General features: G+C 34.7%; 1 protein-coding gene across 1 annotated transcript in view; it reads right to left on the bottom strand.

Annotated features, from left to right (window-relative positions):
- The window catches only part of JAKMIP1 (janus kinase and microtubule interacting protein 1), a 72,600-nt gene that overhangs the window by 24,205 nt on the left and 36,323 nt on the right, over positions 1–12,072 (bottom strand). Inside the window, exons 11-15 of the mRNA XM_010003112.1 lie at positions 9,526–9,588; positions 8,443–8,541; positions 5,389–5,490; positions 2,351–2,404; positions 1,270–1,335 (exon numbers count right to left, since the gene is read on the bottom strand). Of these exons, the coding sequence (XP_010001414.1) occupies positions 1,270–1,335; positions 2,351–2,404; positions 5,389–5,490; positions 8,443–8,541; positions 9,526–9,588 (384 nt within the window). The remainder of the gene's footprint in view (positions 1–1,269; positions 1,336–2,350; positions 2,405–5,388; positions 5,491–8,442; positions 8,542–9,525; positions 9,589–12,072) is intronic.

Raw genomic sequence — 12,072 nt, forward strand, 5'->3', positions numbered from 1 at the left:
CCCACCCCCCCCACTATTAAGGTGTAGTAGAAACTGACATAAATTTTGTCAAAAAATAAAATAAATTAAACTACGGACTACCTTAAGCAGAAATAAATTAAAAATTCTCCATTATAGTTGTTTGTTTTTATTCATCTAAGGACTTCAGTTGACAAAGCTTCCAGTCCCTTATTGTTGTGATCAGTTGCTAGTGGAAACAGTTTAGAGCTAACAAAGTATTTGATCTGTTCTGAACCATTCCAACACATATTAAACACAGTCACTAATTCCAGTGGCCCTTTTTGCACAAGTGCTCGTTTACTTGGTCATTAATAACCCTGTCCAGTTCCTAAAGTTTGGCCAGTTTTGCTCTCTACCTTAACCTTGTGTATTGAGTTTCTTCCACTTTCCATACTGGATGTAAAGGGCTATGATCATCACCTCCTCTAATGCTATAGTGCAATGAAAAGCATAAGGGTTACAGCATTTTTCCTCATTTTTGTTTTGCTTATAGCAATTATTCACCTAAATCAGTGATTATTAAATTACCTAATTAAGATTATCTACATTAAGATATTTAGATAAGTAGATTATCAAAATAATACAATTTAAAATAATTACTACAAAATGCTCCAATTTTGAAGTACTGATTCTGAATTTCAAATATGCATCTAGGAAAGATTCAGTAGAAACCTATGAAAAGGACAGACAAAGTTTCTTCAGATAAAAGGCAAGTTTTTCTTAGTTCTAAATGTCATAATTAATCATATACAGATTACATTCTCTCTGTGATTGAAAGAGTAAAGAACTAGCCCTGCAGAACTGAGTGAGTGACCTGACTGATTACCTGTCTTGTACAACCTGCTTTTTTTGCTATCTGTGCTCAGCAATTTATGGAGAAAAGGACCACAGACCACTCAGAGCTTTTTCAGTCATACACAGAAACAGGTCCAAATGGACCATGGTGATATGACTTCCAGAATACACTATTCCCAGAGAGCTGAGGACATTGGCATTTCAGAGAATGAAGTCTCTTTCATTAAGGGGCTGTTTAGTACATTTTTCTAAGGGAGTATCTCCAAAGCCCATTTTTATTTTTAAATTTGGTTTATTTTATAAGTTTTACTTTACCTCAAGACACCACAATCCCAACAAAGTAATGTGAGGATGAATACATGCTCCAATTCAGACAACTTCAACAGAAAAGCCATGCTTCCCTGGCAAAGCAATGTGGTATCACAGAAGACATAATCAGTCCTTAGGCAGACAAAAATCTTTACTGAATTCTACCTTTTCACAGAGGGAAAGTACAGTCACAGCTTGGATTATTGCAACCTGTTCTTCATTTCTCAAGTTCTAAAATACAAAAAGATGCATTTTATACTGGATTGGAAATCCATCCTTCAACACAAGCAATAAATTTTAAGTGTACTTTAAAGAAAAATCAGCTTTAAAATTTAGCATCTTATAAACATGACTAGGAAGGATCCCATGATTGAAAGTATTGAAAACTAAACCAAGGGTACTTAGGCTGTGTGTCAGCACACCACTCCCACACCACTTTTGCAGCAGTTAATTATTCATAAAAAATTAAGTGGCTGCTGCTAGGGACTTTCACATTTTTCTAGCCGGAAAAAGGCCAGTTCACTGGACTACAGGCCTGCAGGAAGTGAATCTCCTACCCCTCATGCATTTCAGAGCTAGAACTCCTATTAATGAAAACAAAGCAAAGAGCAAGTAGTATAGAAACCTCCACAAAACTTTCAATACAAATAGCAAATGTGGAGTTTAAAATTTGTATTATAAACACCTCAAAATGTTAAAGCTACCTTTAAAGTGGACCAAGCACCATGGATGTTTGTGCTCCAAACACCTGATCAAGATTTTATACTGTATTTGGCAATATTGAGGGAGGAAAGGAACCAGTTAACCTTGCCCTTTCTCCTAGAAAATCCACTCCTGGCAGAGGCATCCTTCACAGTAGCAGGTGCTACTATAACTACTCAAGAGAAAATATTCAGGAATAATTTGGTCTGGCTTTGACTTCCTTATTTTTCTCCCCTAGCCTGTTTGGTATCTATTCTCTTTGCCCCGTACAGTGCTTCTTCCTCATGTCATTCAATCAAGATCAAATCCTATCTTGTGAAAACACACTTTTCACTAGCATCAGCTTAACTTAAAGATTTGCTTTCAAGTTTGTAGGAGTAGTACCTAACCATATATAACATTCATACAAATATAGGCATGTAAAAATCACTCTGTGCCATTTCTTGAATGCTGTGAGGAAAAAATAAATAAATTTAAATAAGAATAAAACACTTTTAAAATAAGATAAAAGCTAGAGGTATATTGGAAATAAAAAATTTGTTACCCCATTATCTCCAAGAATATCTAGCTTCTTCATAAGTTCAGATATATTCACATCCTGAAAAAGATGTTCAACACATTTTTTATATAGAAGGTGAGAAACAGTTTTTATATGCTACACTTTATGTACCCTTTAGTAACCTTTCATATTTTTGCTGCATGCAAAAAGACTTGAAATGTAAAGAAATGAAACATTTGTTTCGCATCACAGTTACAAAACCGCTCCTGATACTTTCAGAGACAAAGTGTAATTCTTGATTTTAGCAAGCAACCTGGATGTCTGTGTATGGGGGCAGAATGTTCCTGTATGATTCACATTTACTGTCCTGCTGATGTATGGAGACAAAAGATCAAAACTGATAAACAGGCTTAAAGGCTTGGTTTTTTCTGTTTGTTTGGAGTGGAGCATCAAACACATCAAGCTACAGGAATTTAAATAACAGAGAGTATGAAAACTATAATAGTGAAGGTTTGTTGGTGGTTTATTTTTTATTTTCTTGGGTAAACAAAAGAGTGGAGGTTCAAATCAGCCTTACAGGGGAAGAAGGGAATACACATGGTGGACTGAACCTGCTCCTCCAAACACTATCAGCTCACAATTTCTGTGAGCAAAAAGCCACATTTCTCTGCCAGTCAGTCCCCAGATCCGCATAAAGCAGCGAACAACCCATCCTTATTAAGATTCAGTCACTGAAATAAAGAAAAACACTCCTCTGATACAACAACAAAAAAAGAGAGGAACTAATTCACACAATGTCTATACTTTACACAGTACCAGGGATCATTCCTAGGCACCAGAAGTTTTGGAAATGTTAATGGAATTGTTTAACCTGCAGTAATTGTATTTTCCTGAACTATCTCAAGTGTGGTCCACAAGTTAATCTGGACCAGGGATCATTCCCATCAACCACTTATGTGCAGCCATACTCTTTGAAGGTAGAACATAGACAAGGACCAGCTTATGTTAGTCCAAAATGCCTAAAGCACATGCATAAAGCAAGACAGCCTTGCTGTCACCCTCAGCTTCTGCTCATATTCAGCACCTGTCAGAAGGGGCCACCATTTCAGAGGGCTGTGTTTTGGCTCACTACTTACATTGCCCACAGTAACATGATAGTTTTTACCTGTGTCTTGTACAACTGCCTTATGTGGGTAGTCAGGATGATCAATTTTTATTACCTTTTTTAAAGCTAAATTAGCCATGCTTGAAAATGACATAACTACACCAGAATATATTTGCTCATAATTCTATACCTCATAGACTCCAATTAGGAAGCTTTAATAAGAATTAAAAATGTCCTGAAGACCAAAGATATGAGACAGATTCAACAAAGTAATCAATTCTGGCTCCAAAAAAAGGAATAATGTGTTCAAGTTGGTCTATCCTGAGAAGTCCCCTCCTGCTCCCCAGGCACTTCAGCAGTCTTCAAACATTGCATTAGCTATTAGAGAGTGCACATCAATAAGTTTAGAATGGTGAAGAGCTTAATACACACTTGTGTTTGGGCTGGTGTTAAAAACAAAACTATGGGTTATGATCAGCAATGATAATGGTGAGTGAAAACTTCTTCAGCTGATCAGTTACACTAATGAGGAATGGAATTCAATACATTCTTGCACTTATTGAGCCAGAAATACTAATTATAATTCATTTATTTCCATGATGAAGCACATAGGAAGATTTAGAATCAAATCAGATTTTGCATCATTTTAGAATCTAATCTGCTACTGATAGCTAACAATTTCAAAATACACTGAAAACATACAAAAAGTCAACAATTTCAGTATGCCAATATTAGTTGACTGCCTGTGCTTCCAGCTAACTGGACTGAAAGGTAGATTTAAAAAAACATCTGTGTTTAGGAATACAACAGAAGACAATGAAAAAAAAAAAAAAAAAAAATGAAGCTGTACCTGTTTTATTTCTATTCAAGTACTGTAAGAAGAAACTAGTTCTTTAAGTGCCTAGACCTAAAAAATTATGTTTTGTGGGGAAGATTATGTATCAAGGCTTCATGGGAAATCAATACCTTCAGGAAGAAGTTTCTTTACAGGCTTTCAGACAAAGGTGAGAGTTGGATTTACCTGGCAGATCAATTCTCGAAAGCTGAAGCTCAGTTCCCCAAGCAGTGGTTTCATCAGAAGGCCCTAAACATATTCTCATATTCCCACTGTAAAATATTGGAACTATTATCATCTCATACACTTGGCTTATAGCTCAAACCATCAGGACTTCTCAGATAAGGGTAGCCCTTGCAGATACATCAATGGAGATACAGATCTGAAAAAAGAGAAGGAACTACAGACAACATACAAATTAGAATAAGAGATAAGCTAAAAAGGAGGTCTGGCATTCCATGGAGGCTCTCCTAGGCAAACTGGTGGCTCCTGGTGTGCTATGCGAATGGACTAACCAACTAAACCTGCAGGTAAGAATCAGGTTTTAACTCCTTTTTCTTTTAGACAACTCAGCTCCCTAGCAATATGCAGCCTATGATTTCACTTTATTTGCACCACAAATAGGATTGTGGTTATTAAGGCACTGAATAGAAACAAGCCTTCTATAAGAGGACTTGTAAACACAAATAGAAGCATAAATTACCAGTGAGTGCCATGGACTGTAACACAGACATGTTCCACTTTATTTACTCACAGGAAAGCTACCCTGGCCTGTTGTTGAAACACTACTATATTGGGTGTAAAATAGTAAGTAAATGTCATATTTCTGACCTCAAATGAAAACATTTTATATCAAGAAAAAGCACTATGGCAAACCTGACAATTAATCACAAACATCCACATTCTTCTGCAATGTTTTTACATCATTATCCTAGATGAACTGTAAATTACCTTGACTGACCAGCCTTCACTTTCACTGATGAACTCCTTATGAAACCCTTTCCCCAGTTAAAAATATCTTTTCTTACTATATTTATTTTTTCAGATTTTCTTCCCTACAGCAAGATGACAAACCATGAAAATTGGGTTGCTCATTCCAAAAAGTTCCTGGCTATCCAACAGTTACTAGTGCTCTACATATACCTTTATTCCTTCCTGTTGACAGAACAGTTGAAGTGCACTTCCATTGTTTTCAGGAAAGGTGGTTATATGAAGATTAAATGCTGGTGACCTCCGTTCTCTCTCCTGAGGAAAGATTTTGTTTAAAAACAACATGTGTGATTATATGTAGACATTTATTCCCACCTTCATAAAACATGCTTGTACATTAAAATGCAGATTCCTAGGTACGTTCCAAATACATGATATTACCTCCTACTTTAACCATAGGTGAAGAATTTGGGCTTTAGATAAGCACGAAAATGACATTAACTTCCAGCTGACTGCATGCACACAGAGTTTCTGCAAAGTTAACAAATACTCTTGGGTGCAGAAGCCCCTGCACGCTGACCAAGTAACTGACTGGAGCCCTGAAAAACTCTGCTGGCTTTTTTTATTGGTTATAACCTTATTTAATTACTACTTTCTTTCATGGGACAAAGAACAATTGCAGAAAAACATTTAAACTCATCATGAAATAGTAATATCACTGAAGATTTTTCTCAATAAAATTAAAGATGTAAGTCTGCTCTCTGTATATTCTACAGTTAACCTTTCTATTAGAGCATGTAGAATCCCCAGTCCTACCCACTGCCCAACTCAGGATGGCAGAATATACTGAAAGGCAGCACTACTCTGCACTTACAATGTCCATTGCACCAAAACTAAAACTTATTTCCCATTTATTTAAACCTTAGTATTTCTAAAACTCATCCAGCTTATCTACTTCCATGTTTTTCTTCAAAATACCAAGATATTATTTCTTCAGAAGGCAGAAATACAGTAAAACAACAAATAAGCAATTACACTTAAATTCTCATGTGCTTGTGAAAATGAAAGGACTGAAGGCTCTGGGCAACCAAGGCACTGGGTCTTGCTCTCAATTCTCTATGGTTATGGGAACACAAGTGAGGAAAATCAGATTTCCTCTCCATATTACAAGAGGAGGCACTGGCAACAAGAGTTTCAGTTTCTGACAAGGTAATGAAAGAGAACTACTGCACATTTTTTTTCATTTCTGCAACCATCCCTGCATTGCCCAGTTTCCCAAATCACAAAGTGACATGGGGAGCGGGTTGCATCCATTCACTTCAGCAAGTTACAAGTCATGGCAACTCCTGTTCATCACCTAGCTTAAATCTAACTTGAAACCAAAATGTAGAGGGAAAAATCTCTGTACCCTACACATTTTTTCCCCCTCATAGACTCTATTTTAAGTAATTTTTACATTAACTGTCTAATTTTGAAATGGGCTTAAATGACTGAGCTGTTGTAATTTAAAAAGTGAAGATTCATTCTTGTCCAAATTCGCTTACCATTTTAGATTTTTGTTTATTTATTTTATTGCATTAAACTCACTTGAATTTTCCTGCATTAAATCATAGACAAATGTTTTCTACACTAGCCTAAATTTCATCTGAAATATTCTAATTGCTCTCAAAAAAATACTGTTGTCATTATCAGAAGCATTCATTATTTTACTAGAGCATTCATATTGTCAGTCTTGTTTGTATCTATCTGCTCACCTACTAAGGAAAAAACCTTCTCTTGCAATCACACAGAAATACTTCAATTGTTTTATGTGAAACAAGTCCTTAAAGATTTGGCACATGACAAAACTCAGCCTATCACACTAAGCTACTTTTCATAGTATTCCTCCATGTGAAAAAGACATTACTGAAGGATGTACTGAAGCACTTTTTTTCTTTTCCTAATAAAATTTTTTTGATTGTTTTACTTCTAAGAACACTTACACTTAGGAAGCAGTTTCTAGTGTAACTGCCAATTCAAATGCCAAATTGTTCAATATTTCACTGTATAGTTGCTTAATAAAGATATCTATCAGAAAGCATTTTTATTTTTTCTGAACATCTACTGACATTTCTAGAAAACTAATTAATAGTTTTTAATACAATGAGCTATATCAAAATATATGGTTGATAAAGTAAAGGATTAAAAAAAGATTTAGAAATGTCAAAGGCAAAAAGCAGAACATCACATAACAGGAAGACATGACATTTTTATGTTTACCAGAGAAGTTACACATGCTAAGATTTTTGGTGAAACGTGCTGGGTGATGAAAATTATGGAGGACTGACAATGGCAGGTTTCTTGGAGAGTTTATTCTAAATGATGTAAAGAATGCTGATGATCTTTGAAACTGAACAATGTGTTATCAGGCAATACAACTGTGTGGCAACTGTGCAACACACATGAGTATTTTTGTTACTACGGGCCTCATTTACAAGGTGATGAGAACAATTGCTTTCTAGTGTAACCACAGGCTACATGTTCAAATTGTTATTAACTAATAATGTCACTGTATAGAATGTGATTGATATCACAACATACTGCTTTCATGTACAGAAGTTGTACTTGTGCTTCACCACTTTAACTTTGACCTACTCAGAGGGTTTTTTTCCTTTTTCCTTTGACTGATGCCAATTATTTCCTGTTCATGACCATTTTATACCATCAGAAAATTGATTTCAGGTAAGAGAAATTCTTTCAAAACTGCTACCAAAATGTGCTTTAAGATCATTTTACTTCATATGAATGTTGTCCATGTTAAATCATTTTAATTAAAAGCAATTATACATTGATGTGATGGATGTGTCAGATCTTTAGTCAGATCACTGCATGCAAAATGTGAGAAAGTGTGTTAATTTAAACAATGCCAACCAGGGCTGTAGTATACATACCAAGTGATTTTACATGCAGGAAAGGAGCAGTTATGGAAATGAAACAAATAAAAAAGGCAAAATATTGCAAAACAAAATATTTTATTAGATTAAAAACAAACTATATGCAATATATATTAGCTATATTACATCTTTATAAACATTAGTGAGCACTCTCTCCAAAACACATTAAGGCAGTGGCATCAATTTCATTATCCCAAGATACAGCAGTTAAAAAAACCTAAGTGATTTCCCTTAAACATGCACCAGACATCAGTAATCTTTACAGGAATTTCAGCTTGGGTTCAAACATAATTTCTGCTCCATTTGAGAGTTTGCAACAGAGAGAATCTCTTACTTCAAGCTCTAGCACTCTGAATTCTAACAGCTCATTCTGGTCTTTTGCATCTTGCACCTCGTTCTTCAGCTGATGCTCTTCTTGTTCCATTCTGTAAATCTATGAGAAAAACACAACATCATGACAGCTCGTAAGCGATGGAAAAGATACTGTACAGAGTTACAGGCCAGAGGTTTGAACAAAACTGCTAATTATTTCAGTTTCTCAACAGATGTTGGGCCATGTCTTGAAGATAAAGAAGAAACATCACATTAGAAAGTGCTTGTGAGAACTGTCAGCAAAAAATGGTCAGCGATCTCCTAGAATAGTAATCTCAAAGTAGTATGAAAAGTGGTATAAATATTATATCTAAATGTGTTAAGCAATACAAGCTTTCTGTTAAAATCATGTGAATGAGACTGGATTACATTAACATTTGGGTAGACTGTTCTCATTGTCTTTTCAGATCTAGACATCTACTCTTTAGTGCACATGAAGGACCTCTGTAGTGTCTGAATAAATTAAGTCCAGCTGCAGCTACTTTTAGTTATGAATTATTCTTTGGTTATCTTATTTCTATTATTACTATCATTGAGCTAGTAATTAATAAAAATAATTCTTTGATTTCTGAGTACTAGCTAACTTTCCCACCTGTGTCTTGAAGAAAAATAAGGATGCTCAGTTCTGAGTATCTCAGACAGTGTGGAAAAAAGGAAGATAAAAAAGGCTGAAGGGGCCAAGCAGCTTTAATAGTGATCAGGACAGTAAGAATCTTCGTGTAACTGTTTTACAAAATACAGGATTTCACATTAGGCTTAATAGTTTAGACTGTACTTTGTTGGACATTAGAACCATCAGCCGGCTTGTGTTTATTGTTGGCTGTAAAACTTGTAATTCCACAATAAAGGGCAGCTTCCATTCCTAAAGAGTACTAAAAGCATATGGAAATTGAGACTTCTGTCTCAATTTCTGTTTCAGGAGAAAAATAAAGTAAGCAATTTTCATCTTGATGTTCCAGAACTTAGTACATTAATTTCCTTTTACCACTCCTTTAATGATAAAAGGCAACAATTGTAAAAATATTCCCACATTCTGAATACATACCTTCTCTATCAACTCCTGATTTTTTCTAATTAACAGCTGCTTTTCTTCCACCCATTTTGAATCCTATGAAGAAGATTATTAAAATATTAAAATTATATATATTTTAAAAATAAGACAAATTAATAACCTCAATAATCAGAATATTTCAGACATCATTGTACATTCAAGTATAAAAATGGCCACACATAAAAAATTAAGCTTTCCTAAATCTTTGAAGGATAAATAGCACTTCAGGCTACACAGAATATTAAAGTTCCTTACTTTTGTTCAAGATGAGTCCCTTGTTTACTAATACATTTCAGCTAAGCATATATTTTAAAGCCTTTACAGATACAATTTTGTGTTAATGCTGTTAAATATTTTATGTAATTTAAAAAATATTTATTTATCCAGCATAACTCAAAACTGTATCTTTCCACTGGAAAGAGTTAGGAACTTTCTTGCAAAATCATCCCATTTTGAGTGCTGTAATACAAATCCCAATGGAGAAAGGGAAGGAAAACATTTAATTACCCCAAATAACTGCCAATAAGCTTCACTGGTATGCAGCTAATTACCCTCTGCTAAAAATGTGAGCATCAGGCTAATATGCAGTGTTTATGACAAGGAACTCAAAGCTATGGAGGAAGGAAAGTGATATAACCTATTCCATACTCTATTTGAGAACTGCATTTCCATTTGACCACCTGTTCTTTGCTTTTAGTTTTTTTTTCCATGGTTCAAAAGGCCCCACTAAATATGCCTTTAAAGACCCAAGTCACAAAAATTCACAGCCATCACAATTGAATGGATTTTAACAGCCCAATTTGCTCTGTTTAATAAAACAGTATCTAACACTTAATATGTCTGACTAAGTCTAGATCAAATTATTTTCCAGCTAAAAACGAAAATGTATTTAAAATCTAAATGTCTTTACTAAATTATTAAGGCTGAGTCTTTCTCTGTCAGCAAAGTATTTGCACACCATTGCTGCACAAGAAATAAATGAAATCTGGATATCACAGCCCACTAGTTAGCCTTGAAACGTCAGCCAGAAGTATCTAAAACATTATCATATTTACATTTTTTTTTAAAAAAAGCTTAAAGTTAGGGTTTTTACCCGTTGTTCACTACATTTATATATTCTACTGTTCTTTTTTTCCTTCTCACATACAAGAATGTGCAAGAGGATAAACAAGCTCTTCAGGGTTATTACGTTAAAAGTAACACACTAAGAATAATATACTAAAGTATTGAAAAGTTGTGACATTTGTCAAGAATTTCTGAAACAAACAGAACAAGTGTTGAAATAAAATCCAAGCCTAATTTAACATTTAGCTGGCATTTTAAAAAGGTGAAGGAATGAATGAACAAGAAGCTGCACTCACAGCCTGAGGGCAGATATCCCAATGTACATAATTGGTAAAAGGCAGGTTTAACAGTTACATCAGACCTGCATGTTCAACTACTCCAGTTCACAGAAGTAGAAGAAAATGATGAACTAACTCTATTGAGAAGTAATTTATGTCTTTCCTGAGTAAGTTAATTTGATGCTACTTTCTGAGAAAATCTTAACTTCAGGGTGACTGTATTTCTATACACACCAGGTCACTGAGAGAGCTGAATATTAAAAAAAATATAACTCTGGCACATCACATACTCTTATATGTTGAGGTTTATTATATACCACTTAATATTTTATAAGAATTTATTCCCTTAATAGAATGCTTCTTAGGCATGCAGCTCAATGTACCTTGCAGAAATGGATTGTTAGTCTTATTTAACATCTAGGGCAATTCTGACTGATCTCATGAGATTAACAAGAGCCACTGATAGTTTGAAATTACATCTAAATTGTTATAAGGCAAGCTTCAAATATGTTTTTAACAATAAGATTCTAATCTCCTGCTCTCAATTTGACTTCAGGAAAATGGTCTCCACTGCTTCTGTTGCCTAAAGCTGCAAAGACTGAACATAGTGAAATACACTAGGGTCTTTTGATTAGTTATTTCCTTTGCCAAAACACTTGAAGGACTGTTTCCCCAAATGAACATTTCACAAGTATTACAAAATCATCATCACTAGCATGACCACCTAAAGCGACAAAGTAATAATTAATAAATAAATAAATCACATAGTGCACCAAGAAGCCAGTTTGTCATCACAACCATTTATTTTGTTGAATGTAAACATTAACAGTTTAGGAGAACTAAGCAGGTCCTACAGCTTCCAGGAAGACACTTCTGTGGAAAGCTAATGCTCAGCATACAACTACCGCACTAGAGACAATATCATATTGCTCCTTTTCACATTCCTATTGGCCTCAGGTTTTTACTAAGAGATATAAGGTTAACAAACTTGTTATGAACCTCATAAAATAGTAACTAATTAAATTCTGATTTCCAGGCATATCTTTTTGACATACCCTTCTGGAAGCACAATCACAGAAGTAATTTCTTGCATGGGTATCCATGTGCGTTTATAAACACAGTACTTGGATTTTACACTGCAATAGTGTTTTCAATTACACAGCAGTTTGCTCACAACTTTCTTACCAACACACTAAAA

Source organism: Chaetura pelagica, unplaced genomic scaffold (genome assembly GCF_000747805.2).
Source record: "Chaetura pelagica isolate M959 unplaced genomic scaffold, ChaPel_1.0 scaffold147, whole genome shotgun sequence".
Lineage (NCBI taxonomy): Eukaryota > Metazoa > Chordata > Aves > Apodiformes > Apodidae > Chaetura > Chaetura pelagica.